The sequence below is a fragment of the Nothobranchius furzeri genome, chromosome 9 (assembly GCF_043380555.1).
Source record: "Nothobranchius furzeri strain GRZ-AD chromosome 9, NfurGRZ-RIMD1, whole genome shotgun sequence".
Taxonomy (NCBI): domain Eukaryota; kingdom Metazoa; phylum Chordata; class Actinopteri; order Cyprinodontiformes; family Nothobranchiidae; genus Nothobranchius; species Nothobranchius furzeri.
The window spans coordinates 44398130-44416826 of NC_091749.1; the positions used below are offsets into that span (position 1 = coordinate 44398130).

Below are 18697 nucleotides of genomic sequence, written 5' to 3' on the forward strand. Positions count from 1 at the left end.
CACAAAAATATCAAATAAATTTGAATATTAATATAAGTTAAAGGTGAAAGACAGACATCTTGTGCTCAAATATGGGTACTGCAGTCCATGCATCAAAATAAAATAAGTCTAAGCTGCTGTTGCCTACAGATCAGAACTTTAGGTTACTGTCGTAACCCCGGTTCTCTGAGTAACATGAGTGAGATGTCTCACTATGGGATACGCCCCTCCGCGGATTCCTCAGAAGCACTTATCTCAATACGCCAATCCTGATTGGCCAGTGACCGTGACGTACGCGTCCCCCTGCTACTATAAGTAGCAAGCGTCCCAACGTACGCACTATTCAAGATAAACACCTCTTCTCGCTTCGCCCAGCAAGAAGGGTTGTCTGGTGAGACATCTCACTCATGTTACTCAGAGAACCGGGGTTACGACAGTAACCTAAAGTTCTCTTTCTTAACATTCGTTTCGATGTCTCACTATTATGAGGCCAGAACAGTCTCAATAAGAATTAAGTCACACAACGTTTTCCACAAATGCACACGTTCATTCGGAAATCCACATTCTGTGTTTCACAAATATAATTCGGAGGAACACAAATGCACACGCTCATTCGGAAATTCACACTCTTTGAATCATAAATATAATGTGAAAAAATAAGTCACGCAACATTTTCCACAAATGCACACGCTAATTCTGAAGTTCACACTCTGTGGTTCACAAATATAATTTGTAAGAACACTTGTAATATAAACTCAGATCATACGAATTGCTGAACGTGCATTTACGAACAGCTTCTCATTTGTGAACCTTTCTGCGTTTGTGAGTGAAATCTGTGTGGTGCATTCACGAACAGCTTCTCATTTGTGAACCTTCCTGCATTCGTGAGAGAAATCGGTGTGCTGAATTTTGAGACTCTCCTAACGTCGCAGGTCAACAAACGTCACCATTGGCTAATGAACCTGTCAATCAAATATATGCTTCTGCCAGGGCTGTTCGCTTTCAGCCAATGGCTCCTTATGTTACAGAACAGATCTGCTGTGCGCATAAGTCGGACACAATTTCCTGCATGTGTAGCTCGGGGGTGACGATGGATGAAGATATCGCGTTAGCGTTCATACTTGTTCAATTTTCAATTTTAATTCTGGTGCCTGTTAGCAGCTGAAACACATCCTCACGTGCTCGTGGATATCATATATTGTATATGAAGACATGACTGTAATAATAAGTAAAGGTTGTCAGCTGTAGCTTCAGTGTGCTCATAGGAAACGTGACAAAAGAACACAAAACACATTTCTCTTTATGACCTATATAGTTGTCATCATCAACGTTACATGATTTACAGAATACATGTGACCAACTAACATTTCATGTTCTACCACTGGATGTTTGGATCAAAATATGAACCAATCAGATCTTAGATCAGGTGAGAGCCAGGCGCTTCCCGTCATGCCCTAGGTTTTGCAGCCGAGGGAGAACAACTGCAGCGCCTTGCTCCAAAATCTGCAGCCGCCTTGATCTCAAGTGGTTATCGTTGCCTACGTATGCATGACGTCAGAGCAAGTCGGCATCAAGTCGGACACAAATCTAACCGGTTACATTACATTACCAACGCTCCACCATATGGGTGGCCTCTTAATCTTATTCAGAAAAATTATGCATTTTTACTAAGTGAAAGCAAACCCCATTAGGGGCAGAGACCTCTTGAAGCTCATATTAAACATTGTCTGCAGAGAAGGTAAGAGAAGCTAGTAAATCATCAGGCCTATTCCATGGGAGTGACTCTGAAAAGGAGCAAAAGCTCCAGGTCTTTATCTTGGCAGGTGTCTCTATTCTCCTGTGTTCAGGCTTTTGGTTACATCAGTTACTTTTCCTTTTAATGAGCTGCATATATTTCTAACACAGCCTTCAGTGACATCAAGAAAAAAAAATAACTTTTTAACTCTAAAAGACATTATTCTCATTCTGAGAACAAATGAACAAACTGTGTGTGGGTATGTGTGTCCAGTTGCAACTTAACACAGACTCAGAAGCATGGAGAATCTTCTCACAACACCTAATCATCCCTTGATCAAAAAACCAGTAGATAGAATCTTGTCATGTTATTCCATTTAATAAGTAGACGGACGGAGGTATAGTACAAGTTTTCAAGTGTAATGAAGATGATCGCAGGGTAACAGTTCCCCTTAAATGTTGAGCAAAAGTTATGAAACGAGACAAAATTCAAACAATAACATGTAAAAATAAATGGATCTCCTGATAAGTAGGTGCTTCACCTTTAAATGTTTTTATTAGAGCTGGATACACAGGAAGATGCATGTTACTAAACCAACACTAGCAATGATAGCACATTTACATTTTGAAGAATTGTAGCATAGATGAAGTGAACAGCAGCCTTTTCAAATACATTCCTGGTCTAAAATAAATCAGGCTGACAAAGACTTTAAGGAAATACACAACTATAAATGAATTTAGACATCTATTTTGGGGTCTATCCTTTAGCATTTCATATTTACAAAGGCAAATCCATTGAATAACAATATACAGTACATTAACCTTAAAATGGACCACTCCTTCACTTTTTAACTTCCTTCCTTCCTGTCTCATTAATTATTTTCTTTCTTCCTAACTCCCTACCTTCTCTCTCCTTCCTTCTTCACACATGTAATCATCTAGCCTCAAGTAAGTTCTTAACATACTGGACAGTGTGAAGATATATGTCCACTCCAAAAGAGTCTGAATGTTGCAACGGATTAATGTTGTCCTGCAGTTCCAACATTTCATGATCTGAAAGAGGACTGTCCAGTACAGGGACACTGATCCCAGGATGAGGTTCAGTCATGTATCCGTTCTCCTCCCATTCAATCTCTGGTGTCGGTATACCCTGGAAAAAGAAAGTGTGTATGAGCATTGTGCATAATGAATCTCAAGAAAACACATTTAATAAAGCCCTATCATGACCTTTTAACAATTACTTAACATCAATGATGTCAGGCAGAACCTAGCATCTCCATTATTTCATAAATTATTATTATTTTTTTAATTAATGGGCAAATTTTATGTTAAAACAGCAGTGAGAATATCACATCTGGAAGGTCTAATGCCTTGCATTTTGAACTTGCAGATGTGTCATGACTTTGTAATGTCATGACATTATAGTTGACAGTGTCCACTTCAGTAGAGGTGCACACAAACAGAACTGTAATTTCAACAGCCATTTTGTCTTGAATCCAAGAAGCATAGTGCAGAGGTAGATTATCAAAGTGTTGAACATTTGATTTTTAGTTAAGGATCAACTTGACATGTGATCAGTCATTTTAACAGAACATACATTTGCCCCTGGATCAGAAACAGGATTCAGAGCCTGGCCCAGATGCCACAGCTGATTTGGTGTCATGTTTTCCTCTGTCCTGATTGGATGGTTGTCCCACGCATCTCTAAAGACATCCAGGCTGGCCTGGATGCGAGACAAGAAAATATAGTGGCAACAAAACATGTGAAGGATGTTACTGATGTCGAGCAAGTCTTGGTCTTCCAGAGAGTGCAGGATGTTGTAATATAGACCAGTAACACTCATGAAGACATCACGCCACAGGCGCTCGATCCTGGATTTGGAGGGGGATTAAATAAAAGAAAATTATAATATACACACAAATTTACATGTCAATACATCCGTTTTCAACTTGAGTTATCTTTTGAATGGTCGCAGGAGGACTGGTGCCTATCTCTAGCAGTCAAAGTGTGAGACGAAGGGTGCACCCTGGGCAGGTCAACAGGCACAGGCACGCGCGCACAGACACAAAGCTTCCAAATTAGGTTAAACTCACCGTTGATTGTGTACACTTTTTCCTGCAATGAAGCTGTTGGTGTCAGTTCCACGAACTGAGAACATTAATTCTGCAACACCTACATTTTCTCCGCCATGATCTCCTCTCACCATGAAAAAAAAAAAACATTAGAATCTTGCTTCAAACATTTTTAATGCACATCTATAACAATCTACATCAATTTGAGTCTCACAGAAATTTCCTTATGTACCTTGCTACTAAGTGAGTAAACAATGTGGCATTATTAACCCTCTGCTGGGGAAATTTTTTTTGAAAGAGGGAAATGTTCAAACCCCCCCCCCCCCCCCCCCCCCCCATAGATTTTACTATATGACCTCAAATGGCATGTTATCTTTGGTCAATAACACACTTTAGGCAAAAGCAGATTTGTAACAGGGTAACAGAGGGTAAAGTTGGGAATAACATGAATACCTCAGAGGAAAGCCATGCTCATTCACAGCTTCACTGAAGAAGGCAAGGTGGGTGTCTGCTCGGTTGTTGTCAGCTACCTTCAGGTACATGATCTATGTAATTCAAGCACAAACACTCTCATATGACACATTTTTATAGGGGTCAAAACAATCAATTACCAAATGAAAGGTACAACAGCCATACAATAACATGTTAGATAATTAAATAAGTTAAGATCTGTGAAAACCAAAAATAGCAATTATCTTCTATGAAAATATCTCAGTTATTAACGTTCATGCTTTGGAGCAGAAAAAGTGCATGACAATTAAATATTTCAAGCTCATTTCGCTCCACTCTGATGGTCACCTGTTCCAGCCAGATACCTTCTTTCTAGGCGTTCAAAGTCGGAAACTCGCTGAGTAAACTGGGTGCTTAGAGGAGTATCTTCAGTTGTTTAAGATTGAGGGTAACGCTGCACACGCTGATTCGACTAGCATGGATGCTAATGATGTAAACATAAAAGAGGGCTTGCTTCGTCTCGCGCGCTAACGCCGCAAAGCACTATGGGATTAGTAGTCTTATTAGCAAAATCGCCCGGCGGGCCAGTTTAATATTATATATTTGATATTTGATTTCGCGGGGCAAATAAAAATAGACCAAGGCCTTGAGTTTGACAACCGTGGCCTAAAAAAATGGTACCTAGATACGCTAACTAAACAAATGTTCACTTGAGTTTAGCTTGATGTTAAACTAGATGAAGAATGGACCAGACTTCACGTAACGTCTGGACTGAATTTAACATAAAACATTTTACTTGATCATGAAGAACGCTTCTACTCATAATTCTATAACATTGCATCAATTACAACGAGGGAATAAGATAAAACTATTACTCACAGATCGTGACCGGTCCATCCTGCTCTGCCGTGTGAATTGCAATGCGCATGCGCACAGCAGATCTGTTCTGTGACATAAGGAGCCATATGATTGGCTGAAAGCGAACAGCCCTGGCAGAAGCATATATTTGATTGACAGGTTCATTAGCCAATGGTGACGTTTGTTGACCTGCGACGTTAGGAGAGTCTCAAAATTCAGCACACCGATTTCTCTCACGAATGCAGGAAGGTTCACAAATGAGAAGCTGTCCGTGAATGCACCACACAGATTTCACTCACAAACGCAGAAAGGTTCACAAATGAGAAGCTGTTCGTAAATGCACGTTCAGCAATTCGCATGATCTGAGTTTATATTACAAGTGTTCTTACAAATTATATTTGTGAACCACAGAGTGTGAACTTCAGAATTAGCGTGCGCATTTGTGGAAAATGTTGCGTGACTTATTTTTTCACATTATATTTATGAGTCAAAGAGTGTGAATTTCCGAATGAGCGTGTGCATTTGTGTTCCTCCGAATTATATTTGTGAAACACAGAATGTGGATTTCCGAATGAACGTGTGCATTTGTGGAAAACGTTGTGTGACTTAATTCTTATTGAGACTGTTCTGGCCTCATACACTATGGGATATGGAGACTCCCGTATTGCCAGACAGCTTATCCAGCGATCACCAACCTACAGGGATACGTCTTGGCCCGCCAAAGACCCCACACTCAGAATCGTGTGAGTCATTGCAGGGACCGAAACATCAAGCTTATAGAAGCGTGCAAATGCAAGTGGAGAAGCCCAACTTGCTGCAGCACAAATCTCCTGGATTGACAGCCCCCGAAAAAGGGCCCAAGAAGCAGACAGGCCCCTAGTAGAATGGGCCCTGAGCCCAACAGGAGCCTGAATGCCCTGACAGGAGTAAGCCATAGAAATAGCCTCCACAATCCAGTGGGAAAGCCTCTGCTTTGTGACGGGTTTCCCCTTACGAGGCCCACCCCATGACACAAAAAGCTGGTCCCCCCTGCGAAGGTTCTCCGTCCGATTCACATACTCCTTGAGCGCGCGAATCGGACACAGCTTGTGCCACCGCTCCTCCTCAGGAGAGGAGAAGGGTGGTGGGTAGAAAGCTGTGAGGATAATAGGAGAAAAGGAGCCCACCACCTTAGGCACAAAGGCAGGGTTGGGCTTCAGGGACACCTTCATGTCACCGGGTGCAAACTGGGTGCAGGATGGGTGCACAAAGAGAGCCTGTAAGTCACTAACTCAATTTGCAGATACCAAAGCCAGGAGTAGCACCACCTTAAGAGACAGGATCTTAAGGTCCAGGCCGTCCATAGGTTCAAATGGAGGCCCGGAGAGGGCCGACAGCACCAAGGACAGATCCCATGAGGGCACCAGGGGTCGAGACACAGGGAGAAGCCTGCGTGCGCCCCTCATGAAGCTACACACCAGGGGGTGTTGACCTGCCAGTTTCTTCCCAAAACCCAAGTGTCGGGCGGAAATGGCTGCTAGGTACACTTTAATGGTGGAGAAAGCCTTCTTCCCATCCAACAAGTCTTGCAGGAAAGACAGAATGACGTTCACCGGGCATTGGAAGGGTGAGACCTCCCTGCCCTGACACCAGGCTTCAAACACCCTCCATTTACAGTCATATAGGGACCTAGTGGAGGGGGCCCTAGCATTCTGAATGGTTCGAATGACTGCCTGGGGCAGCTCTGCTGAGACTATCCCGCACCCCTCAGGGGCCAGGCCCACAGGGCCAGCCGTTCTGGATGAGGGTGGAAGATCGAGCCTCCCGCTTGGGACATCAGGTCCCTGCGAAGCGGAAGTTTCCAAGGTTGGCCCTCCAGGACCTGGAAAATGTCCGCCACCCAATGCATGGCTGGCCAGTATGGGGCCACCAGAATGAGAGTGTGGAGCTGGGTTCGTACCCTCAGCAAGGTGGGTGGTATCAGGGCCACTGGGGGAAAAGCGTAAAGCAGTCCCCGTGGCCAGTCGTGCGCCAGCGCGTCCACGCCGAGTGGAGCGTCTCGGTCGCGCAGAGGACAGTGAGCATTCTCCTTGGAGGCAAAAAGATCCACTACAGCTGTGCCGAACCGGATCCAAATCTGTTCCAACACTGCTGGATGCAGGCTCCAATCCCCGTACAGGGGTGTCCCTCTGGACAACAGATACGCCCCCCGATTCAGAACACCCGGGACATGGGTGGCTCTGATTGAGAGGAGATGCCTGCTGCACCATAGGATCAGTCTGCGTGCCAGCGTGTGTAACCGCATGGAGCGCAGCCCCCCCTGGTGGTTTATATAAGCCACAGTCATGGTGTTGTCTGTTCTCACTAGGACATGATGGCCGGAGAGAAAAGGCAGGAAGCGCCTCAGGGCTAGAAAGACCGCGAGGAGTTCCAGATAATTTATGTGTGTCCCCCAGAGCTCTCTGCTCCACACACCCCTGACAGAGCGACCCTCCAGGAGCCCCCCCCCCCCCCCCCCCCCAACCTGACAGGCTCGCATCTGTCGTGACCACTTTCCTCACGAGAACCAACCCCAAAGGCACCCCCTGTGCCAAGAGGGAGGGGTGACGCCAACAGTGGAGCGCCGCAACGCACGCTGCAGAGACCGTCACCCTGCGCGCTCTGTGGCGCACTGGAGAGAGACCCAGAGAAGCCACCCAGCATTGAGAATCTCTCATGTGTAGACGGCCGAGTGGTACCACTGAAATAGCCGACGTCATGAGACCCAAAAGCCTGAGGCATAACGCAAACCGCACCGAACTGTGTAGGCGGAAGCGCACCAGGCAGAACGAGAGCGCGTTCACGCGCGGTGCCGAGAGACGGGCCGTGAACGCCCCTGAGTCCAGATTCAGACCTAGAAAGGTTATTTTCTGGGAGGGGAGTAAAGCATTTTCTGCCAGTTTATTCTGAAACCCAGACCACACAAGTGAGGGATCACAACCAGCTTGTTTGACGCTGTCTCCTCTCTGGACCGTGCCAGCAGGAGCCAGTCGTCTAAATACGTGGCCAGCCGAATGCCCCTCCCTCTCAGAGGGGCGATCGCCGCCTCCGTACACCTGACAAACACCCTCGGGCTCAGCGAGAGGCCGAATGGGAGCACGGTGTATTCGTAACACACTCCCTGAAAGGCAAACCTCAGAAATTTCCTGTGTGGAGGGTACACGGGAACATGAAAGTATGCGTCCCTCAGGTCGATTGAGGTGAACCAGTTGCTCTGGTGAATCAACGCAAAAGGGATGAGAGCGTGAGCATTTTGAATCTGTACTTTCTGAGGCATCGGTTCAGGGCCCTCAGATCCAGGATCGGGCGAATCCCAGTCCCTCCCCGCTTCGGGACCAGGAAGTACCTGGAGTAGAAACCGCTCTGAGACCGATCGGGAGGCACAATGCATATCGCTCCCTGGCACAATGCATATCGCTCCCTGGCACAATGCATATCGTTCCCTTCTCCAGCAGGGAGGAGATTTCTCCCTGAAGGATGTGAGCTGACGACCCCTGGGCGTGAGAGAACACTACGCCGGAGAATCGAGGAGGAACAGAAGCGAATTGGAGCCTGTAACCCCTCGAAATAGTTCTCAGCACCCAACGTGAAGCAGAAACCGCTGTCCATTCCTCCATGTGAGTGGAGAGCGGTGACACAGCCGTGACACACGGAGCAGCAGCTCCTTCCAGAGGTTGTGGGGCAGCGGTGCTCGTGGCAGCCACTGCGCATGCGCGGGGGCTTTGTGCTTTGACGGCCCAGGCTTACGGGGACGACCCGTGGCTGGCGGGAAAGTCCGCCAGGGGTCGCCCCCGCCTGGAACCGCTCATGGGTGACATTTTTATTGATTTTTGCTGCGCCCTTGACATCTTGTCTGGATGCGACAGCGAACCTTTTAATGCTCCTTGAGCGTGACATGTTTGTGAAAAACAATGTGAGTGCTTGTGACGTGTGTTTTGAGCTGGCACCGCCGGCTGCACGTCCTGGCCCCACCCTGGACCGCTCGGGAACTCTGCCGGAGGGGTTCCGTGAGGGGGGGGGGGGAAGCACCATGGCAACATCGAACAGGAGGAGCTGGCAGACGGGGAACCGCCAGCTGCAGCGTCGGGAGGGAAGAACTCCAACAGGCTGCCCACTTCTTCCTCCTCACCTGCTGACCGCCGTGTCTGGTGGATTATCCCGGCGGCGGAGCAGCTTGGTTGCCGGATCCCTGAGGCCAAACTGGTCGAGGCTCTGAGCCCGAAGGAGCTGGTTGGACAGCTTGAGGCTTCGGGCGCTTTGGGATCCGGAACTGAGGCTGGGCTCGGGCAGCTGCCTGAGGCAGGTTCTCCCGAGCCGGCAGCGCCGGTGAGGGTTTACGGGGAAGGCAGAGATGAAGGGCTTCATCCTCTTTCTTTGTGGCCACACACCGTTGCTGCATTGATGCCAGGGCAGAGCCAAAAATGCCTTCAGGCACGATTGGCATGTCCAAAATGTCCTCCTTCTCTCTCTCAGAGAGGTTGGTGAGGTTCAGCCATCGTGCACGTTCTTGAAGCACCATCATGCCCATAGCTTTAGCCGTAGCATGGACCGCGCAGCGCTGCACACGCAGGCAGATGTCGGTCAGTACGGTGATTTCCTCCCACACCTCCGGGTCCGGCTTCGTATTCATGTCCTCACAGAGCTCGGCTTTTTACGCCGAGAGCATGGAGGAGACATTCAAAGCTCGGACCGAGATGGCGGCAGCCTTGTACGCCCTCTCGTTCAGTGCCGACTGGAAGCGGTCCGCCTTCGCAGGGAGAGCGGGAGGCCTGGAGGAAGTCGCCGAGAGCCGTGGGTGTAGGTGGGCTGCAACCAGCGGTTCCATCGGTGGCATGCGAAGCATGCCAGCCTTCTCCATCCCTTCGAAGTCCAGCGAGGAGGCTCCTTGGACAGGAGACCTGGAGCTGAACGGGTGTTTGTCCCAGGAGGACCTCACTTCTTGGAGTAGCTCCGGGAAGGCGGGAAGGAGGGGCTTTGCCGCCCTCGTGGCCTGAGGCAGCTTCTTTCCCTCGTAGCGGGATCTGACAGCCTCAGTGACCACGGTGGGCCAAGGGATGTTGAGCCTGGTCGCAGCGCGTCGGCAGACTGACTGCATGTCCAGGTGGGCGGCCGGAGAAGCCGCTCCATCCCTGGGAGAGGACGGAAAGCTAGGCATGGAGGCCTGAGCGATGGGGAGAAAGACGTCGTCCTCCTCGTCCTCCTCTGAAATGAGGAGTTCCGAGGTGTCCTCGTCGTCTCCGTAGTCCAACTCCAACACGTCCTCGGCGGGGTGGCTCGGACCGGCCAGTTCGAGCTGTGAGCCCCAGCTGAGTTCGGCACACGGTTCCGGCTCTGGGAGGACATGTTCGCTGGCGTCCCCAGGCGGTGGCCCAGGGGCCGGCAGGCAAGGGTCCTTCCCCGACAGGCTAGCTTGGCGCGCTAGCCGCCGGCGAAGGCTCTTCAGGGTGAAGCAAGCGCAGCTCTCACATGACCCGGGGACTTCCAATGCCAGCTGGGCGTGTTCCAGCCTGAGGCAGCTCGAGCAGACCCTGTGCGGGTCTTTGCTTGAGATTTTGTTCCCACAGGTACAGAGCCGAGCTCCTGCGCCGTAGACTCCTCTGGTGGGAGGAGCGGCTTCCATGTTGGCTAACTGGTGTGTTAGCATAGAACGAACAGATGCACTGGAGTGTGAAGCTGCTCGTTATGCCCCGAGCCTATGGTGAAGGTCAGGACAGAAGGACGGTAAGTTAACGTTCGGCGACGGAGAGAATATTAGAAGGCTCCGTCTGTGAACAGTTGAGCTAACTTACCTCAGAGATAAGCGACCACCGAAGCGAGAAGAGGTGATTGAATAGTGCGTACGTTGGGATGCTTGCTACTTAGTAGCAGGGGGACGCATACGTCACGGTCACTGGCCAATCAGGATTGGCGTATTGAGATAAGTGCTTCTGAGGAATCCGTGGAGGGGCGTATCCCATAGTGAGACATCGAAACGAATGTTAAGAAAGAGAACCAGGGGATTGTAGATTACAAACAAAGGCGAGTCAGACACAGTAAACTGATAAGTAGATAAATACTGTGATATCGAGTTGTTGGTAATTGAAAAAGTAGCTTGAGATATTTTTAGAGTGACTATTTGATTCTTTATATATATATATATATATATATATATATATATATATATATATATATATATATATATATATATATATATATATATATATATATAATTTTTTGTTAAAGCCACATCTGTGCTGTGCTGCTGAGACTGAGGGATCTGGCTCCCCAGAGCAAGCCATTGATCTGGGTGGATTGCTGGAGACAGCAGCTCAGGGCTGTGATCCTCAGAGGAGGTCCCCCTCACACGTCCTGGCAGACCTTCCCACAGAATAGCTAATTCTGCAGGAGCAGCTCCAACTTGACTTTGTGCCAAAAAATTTACAATTCAAACATGGAACAAGGTGTTGAGGAATGGTCAAAACATTGCTGAGTGTTTTATGAGAGATTTGACAGTGCATGAAAAGATGGTTTAAGATTGCATTGTATGGAGTGCTACTACAACTTATATTTAGCATTCTACCTTTAGCAGGATTTAACAGCGACTTACACCTCCACCTTTTGATGTGCCTGCAGTAAAAAGGGATCTGATCACATTGTCTATTTTCAGGGTAAAAACTGACTAAAGCGCTGGACCACTCACTTTTTAAAGTTTATATGATTTCATCAAACAGCCATTTTCAGGTCATCTTGTATTTGATAAAACCATTATGAGCCAAAGTCAGTTTCTGGTCAGAATTCTTAGTAAAGTCAAAACCCGGAACTCTAATTCGTTGTAGGACTGTAAACAATAATTCAGCTCTGTTTCATCCACTGGTTGTTTTTTATGTTTGCTTGTTTACATGCCGCTGTCCTCCAGCAGCACCCAGAGACTGCACCCTCACTTTCCTGTCCATGCTCATCTCTCACTTCGTGGCTCACTGCCTTCAGGGACAAGAACTCGAGTTCCCCCCACCGTCCCAAAAATTGAAAACCTCATCAGGAGATAATTCTGGGAGCTGCCACATTGCTTGCTATGTGCCTCTGTCACCTTATCTTCCAGGCTTTTGCGCCCTGCTACCCCCGTCTGTACCCTGGGGAAGACAGCTTAGTACGCATTCAGACTACAGCAACAGACAAGAGCAAGGCAGCAGAGATCACTCATTTTAATGGGTCTGTCACATCTGTTTTTAGAACCTGTGGAGGTTTCCTGCTGCAGGCTTCTGAATCAACTGACCCCAAAGTGAAGTGACAAGCTATGATGAGCTCAGGAACGGAGCCTTTAGGGCAGAGGACAAGTGAATGTATTACAAAAATAAGCATCTTTTGCACAAATGACACAAATTTCACTGCACAGTCCTCTGCTCCCTCTGAACAGTATTTTTCTTCAGAATATTCTGTGACAAGGGACTTCTTTGTTAACAGTGAATTTTTTAATCACGTTCTTCCTCATACAATTAGCACTTGCAATCAGTTTATGTTTAATGGCTCCTGACAGGCCACTAACGCTTCAATTACACTCCAGTACAGAACCTTAGATCTAGTGGCAGCACAAGAACAGGAGGCTCAACCTGTTGGGAGGTGTAATGACAGACTGCTGGCTAGTTTTCTCTGTAAGCAGTGTATATGTTTTTAAGTAGTCTTTTAAAAAATAAAAGTATGGAGCTTTGGAATTAAATGAGTCGTAAATGTTTGCATTTTAATCTAAGCCAGGTGTCAGCAACTGTCCTGGAGAGCTACCAGCCTACACATCTTAGCTCCAACCCACCTGATGTACAAGAATGTGTAGCATGCTTCCGTGCAGATGCTAAGACATCAGATTGATCATCTATCCAGCCATCCATCCATCCATGCAAACAACCAGCCATCCATCCGTTCATGCAAACATCCATCCATCCATCAACTCATGCAAACATCCATCCATCCACTCATGCAAACATCCAGCCATCCATCCATGCAAGCATCCAGCCATCCATCAATTCATCCATTTGTCCATTCATCTATCAAATCAAATCAAATTGTCCATTCATCTGTCCATCCATCCATCCTTAAATACCATTTGAGCCTTTTTAATTGCGCTTAAATTAGCATTTTTTAAAATAAATAGTAAATAGTTACATCCATTGAAATTGTGTTTTCATGATAAAGACTTCGTTAATCATCATCATCATCATCATCATCATCATCATCAAACCATGGGTGATTTCTACCAAGACCAGCAGCAAACCTAGCAGAAAGAAAGAGAAACTGGAACAGACAGAGGACTTTAAACCTCTGGAGTGGTCATGACAAATGGTTGAGCTACCAGGCAATCTTTATGCCTTAACTGCCTTTTAACAGAAGCATGTGAATATTTTTTAACAACAACATCATAACCATACGTGACTCTTAACTCTTAAGTGTAATTCCGTCTAACCTAACCTTCATAGATTGTCTTTCTTTAATCACAAGTAGCTTTTTCACATCTCCTTGTCTGAAATATCTACTGGAGCCTTGTTTTGTTTGCTTTTTCCCTCGACCTTGTGGTCTCTACAGATTTTGAGGTTGCCGGAATGCAACCACATTAGTACATGCCCTGAAAACATCAATAACAGAGCTCTCATCTGGTGCATGAAAGGTTAGAAAAAGTGCTCAACAACATGTCTGCAGAGCAAGCACGCTCTCCACCGCAGTCACCAAGACGATGAGGAAACAGTCCCTTGTAGAGATCAGAAAATATGGATGTCTTTAAAACACGAATACAATTATTTAAGAAAAAGCCTGAAGCTCACACAACTCCCGACACTATAGGAACAAGGTAGTCTTTGCTTTCTTTAGGTCAAATTAATAATGGTATATTTTAATCAACATGAATATTATCTTAAAAAGAGATTTACCTCTGGTACACAATGCTAGGTAAAAATCTGACTAATGTGAATTTAGTCAATTATTTATTCAATAATTTCACTTGAAAAAGAATAAAATAGGCAAATAAAAGTGATATGAGGAAACTGCTGTTTGATAGTTTTAACCAAGTTGCCTGACGTGATGTTTTGTACAAATAATAATAATAATAATAATAATAATAATAAAAAACTTTATTAATCCCTCGGGTGAATTCCTTCGGGAAATTCAGTTTCCAAAAAAAGCAGCGCAACACCGACAGAGGTTACAGAACGTCAGAAAATATTATATAATAATAAAAATAGAAATAAATATAAAAATACAATTGAATTGCACCTTCCGGATATCAACGTCCTTAGCACCGTTGACCATTAAACCAATTTAACTGTTTAACAAAGGTACTTGCATTGAGGTATTGCACAGTGAAGTGAAGAGTCACTACAGCTTCGGTGTCCCCCCCTCCGTTGTCCTCCTGGTTCTCCTCCCTCTCCCCTCCAGAGAGGAGTTATACAGTCTGATGGCGTGTGGGACAAAGGAGTTTTTAAGTAAACAGAAATATTGTTCTCTGATCACCAAAGATGCTGTTAATATTTAATTCATTAAAACACTTTTTGTGTTGACTAAAATAAAATATGCTTACATATGGAATAAGATTAGTAATCTTCAGACATGCTGATAAGTTGTTTAAAACTCCACCGACTAGAAAGCTGAGCAACTTTCTTCAATGCCAAGTTATAAAGCTGGTTAGGTTTCTTATGACAACCATTTGTTTGGGCTGAAGTCATTATCAAATATAGTGGTTTTAACTTAAGCACCAGAAATAAGCCTCATTGTTGGTTTTTTCATTAAAACAAAAGTTTAGGTCTCTGGATTTTAGCCATCGACTTTTATTTTTAGTAAACAGTGACACAAATTTTAGTTTCTCACTGATACCAAATTAAATCTCAAAAACAAAATTGAAAAGGTAATTTTTTTCTGCTTTTCTTTGCGTTTTAAAGAAAGAAACAATTTTGAGAAACAGAAAGTCAGTTCACTCTGCAGCATCACTCACCTGAGAGAAAATATGCACGAATGTTTTTGAACAACAGAACCAAGTTGGTCAGCATCTCACCATCAGTACATCATGTTTGTTTTTGTCTCCCTGTGACAGTCATGTGAGAAGGTGTGTGGTCTGTTTTGATCAGGGTCAGGTAATCAGCCATCAGATAACAGCAGCCACTATTTTCATCTCATCTGCCCACAAGTGGCAAAACAATCCTTGTTTAATGACAAGAAGCAAAACATGAGGGAAGGCAGTGAATAGAGGATTATCTCTGTGAGATATGCAAACACCAACCAATGGGTTAGCAATCCAGACGGTTAAAACAGTGAGACACACACGGGGACTTTAAAGACCTCCAAACATGTTTCAATACAATAACAACCATAGGAAATGACTCATTTATAACAGCTATACACATTATTAAAAGCCAGTAATTCTAGGTAATGCAGTGATGCGTGGCACTTAGTTTTAAGGGGTTAAACCACCAAATGGTTACCAAGCGTGTGTCTGCAGCTCACCGCTCCCCACGGGGATGGGTCAGGTGTGAAGAACAAATTTCACCACGAACCAGTGTGTGTGACTGATGGCACTTTATTCTTTAATTACTTGTGGAGAAAGTTTGATAGGCAACTTTAGACTCCGCCCCAAGAGTGAGCCAGGTTTGTGGATTGCTAGGCTAAAAACAGGCATTTGCAGCATTTGTAAACACCAACATGTTAGTTGTTCAATATTCAACTCCGTTCTGTTCCGACTCTGCCTGACTAGTTCAGTCAGTTGCCTGAGCCTGAGTGTAGATCAACACAGCTGTAGAAGCTCCTCCACTAAACAGGAAAGGTCATAACCCCTGATGTTATACAGCCTTTGAAGAGCCTTCATGAATATATTTGTTGATGGTGCAGAGCTGGAGAACGTAGCTGACTCATGAATCTGACAATGCTTTCTAAGCACAAATTTCCTCCTCATTAGAGCTCCACACATGCTGTGGAGACTCTTGAAATACTCACCAGGTTTGTAATCCTGCCAGTAAACAAGAAGCAGAAATCCTCTTTTGACCAAACTCAACATAATTATCTCAGATGACAGCGTCTCAAATGTGACGCATAGAAAAATGAGTCAACTGTGAGTGACCAACCTTGTTCTCTACCCCATCTACTTTTTCCTAAAGACGGGGAAAGTTTATGGCTTTGATAATCAAAGTGGACACCACTGGGGCCTTTTTTGGCTTCCTGCTGCACCAGTGTTGCCCTATGGGAGGATATACCTTATCGTTAAAGTGCAAACGGAAGCCAAAGTGACATAAAATCAGCTCAATACGTCTCCTCCTTTCCACCTCCCACACTAAGCCTTAGCCCTTCACTCAAGCGTCAGCCTCTTCTCTCAGGGGAAACATGTATGTGAGAGACAGCAGGTGTGAAGTGAGATTAGAAAACACACCAGGAGGAGGAGGAGGAGGAGGAGGAGGGGACGATGATGGGAAAGGATGGACTGTAAAACATAAGGATAATGTTGATCATGTATGGGCTGCTGTCGTATTTTGCATGCAAGCGAGTTTTGTTAATTTAGTATGCTTGTGCATCAGCTGTGCACATACACCGGTAATAGCCTTTGTTTCTCCTCAGAGACTGTCACTCATCAGGTCTGCATGATGGACAGCTTGATGGTTGCCATCGCCAGATGAAGAAAGCTCTGAGGCCATCCACTCCTTAGAGCAGCAATTATCTCTTAGCTTCAGCCTCACACCGTGGGTCTGCATGAGAATGAGCCCAGGGCCGTGCCTCCATGTCTCTTTGGACACACACACACACACACACACACACACAGACACACACAGACACACACACACACACACACACACACACACACACACACACACACACAACTCTGAGTGATGGATACACACACAGCTGAAAACTGATGGTTAAACAAAGTGTATAAAACCACATCAGTTTTTTCTTGCTGTGAGAAACTAAATCAAACTAAACACTAAGGTGGTATACACCGCCCAGCCATAAGCTTCTGCAGTGTCACCAGGTTTATTTCCATCCAGCGTTGAATTAATGTTCCACCAAGATCTTGCATTGATGATGGTAGAGTCTGACCACTGCACAAAGCCTTCTCCAGCTCATCCCAAAGATTCTCAATGGGGTTAAGGTCTGAACTCTGGTAGCCAATCCATGTGTGAAAATGATGTCTCATGCTCCCTGAACCACTCTTTCACTATTTGAGCCTGAAGAACCCAACTGTCATCTTGGAATGTGCTCGTGCCATCAGGCAAGTAAAAGAATCTATTGATATGAAATAACCTGGTCATTCAGTATAATCAGGTAGTCAGCTGACCCCATTCTTGGAGCACAACCTGTTGCTGAACCTAGAACTGACCAACTGGAGCAACCCAGATCATAGCACTCCCCCCACAGGCTTGTACAGTAGGCAGGAGGCATGATGGGTGCATTCCTTGGACAGTTCTTAACCCAATTTTAGGAGTTTTGGCATTTCCTTAGTCATTTTCTCTGCTTGAGGCATGCCAATGATCTGACCCTTCTCAAATAGACTGAAAACGTTTTCCACGACCACCAGATGTGTCTTTCCACATGGTTGTTGAAGAAATGAGAAGCAACTCATTGCACCAGTTGGGGTTAAATAACTTGTTGCCAGTTGAAAGACAATTGTCCATCCAGTAATTATCATACTTATTTGCTTAGTTAAATCCAGGTGGTGACTTTTTTTGGCCAGGCGGTGTAGATGGCTGGACTTGTCATTTTTCCCCAAACAGAACCAGTGTAATCAAATCAGGTCCATAGGCCACAATACTCAAACGTGTGGTTTTAGTTCTGGCATCTGGAACATGAGTCCCCAAAAGAACAAAAAAATAATAATTTTTTGGAATGAAATTCAACGGAGCTATAAACATTATTTTCCATTCTCGTTTGTTATGTGACATGGATTTCACATTTGATGTCTATGAATTTTAAAGTTGCATTTTGATGCCAATAATGCACTTTTTTATATTTTTTTGAATGGGGGAAAAATTATTTTAGGTTTTGTGTGACAATAAGTCTAGGACTACAAATACAAATAAATAACCAAACTGACATATTTGAACCAGACACCAAGACTTGCTGAAGAAAAATGGCTGTAAGTTTAGAGAACTCCAAATTCTTTCCTCAGGAGGAAAGAACCACCATAAATCTGGCCATGTGATAAGTAGCAGCTACGCTAGGTGAGGAGATTCTGTGGCAATGTCATATGTGCGACAAACTAACGTCTAGTTTATAGTCATGCTAACTATTAATTTTTACAAGCTGACAGGTGTGGTTGAAACACACATCATTACTTTTCATTTAAATTGAAGTACAACATGTGCAACCCAGGGCATAAGGCAAAGACAAATTAGAAAATAACTCTTATAGCCCAGTTGACTTGCGTTCATTTTTTTCAATTTTCTGGGGACGTATGACCTGACTGAAAAGGGAGGAGACTATGCCGTCATCTAGCCTTTCTCAGATATGTTTAGGGGACATATTATGCAAAAAGATTGCATCTTTTGTCTCTGCCATGTAAGTTTCTAATGTGTCTAATTACTCAAATGTGGAAAAAAACATCTGTTTTTTGCCTGTGTTTGGCTTTATGAATTGTGTCGAAAATA

The 18697-nt window shown here is 45.2% G+C and overlaps 1 protein-coding gene across 1 annotated transcript; it reads right to left on the bottom strand.

Moving 5' to 3' along the window:
- Positions 1–2239: 2239 nt before the first annotated feature.
- On the bottom strand, positions 2240–4106 carry LOC139071675 (uncharacterized). Its single transcript, XM_070554503.1, has 3 exons — positions 3807–4106; positions 3311–3584; positions 2240–2863 (listed from the first exon to the last, which is right to left on the bottom strand). Exons 1-3 carry the CDS (start codon positions 3917–3919, stop codon positions 2648–2650), a joined length of 603 nt encoding a protein of 200 aa, XP_070410604.1. The 5' UTR covers positions 3920–4106; the 3' UTR covers positions 2240–2647.
- Positions 4107–18697: the final 14591 nt, after the last annotated feature.

Coding starts and splice junctions, on each gene's coding strand:
- LOC139071675 (XM_070554503.1), bottom strand. CDS start 3,919: ATGGTGAGAGGAGATCATGGCGGAGAAAATGTAGGTGTTGCAGAATTA. Junction 3,585..3,806: donor AAAAGTGTACACAATCAACG/GTGAGTTTAACC, acceptor CTCCAAATCCAG/GATCGAGCGCCTGTGGCGTG. Junction 2,864..3,310: donor TTTCTGATCCAGGGGCAAAT/GTATGTTCTGTT, acceptor TTCTTTTTCCAG/GGTATACCGACACCAGAGAT.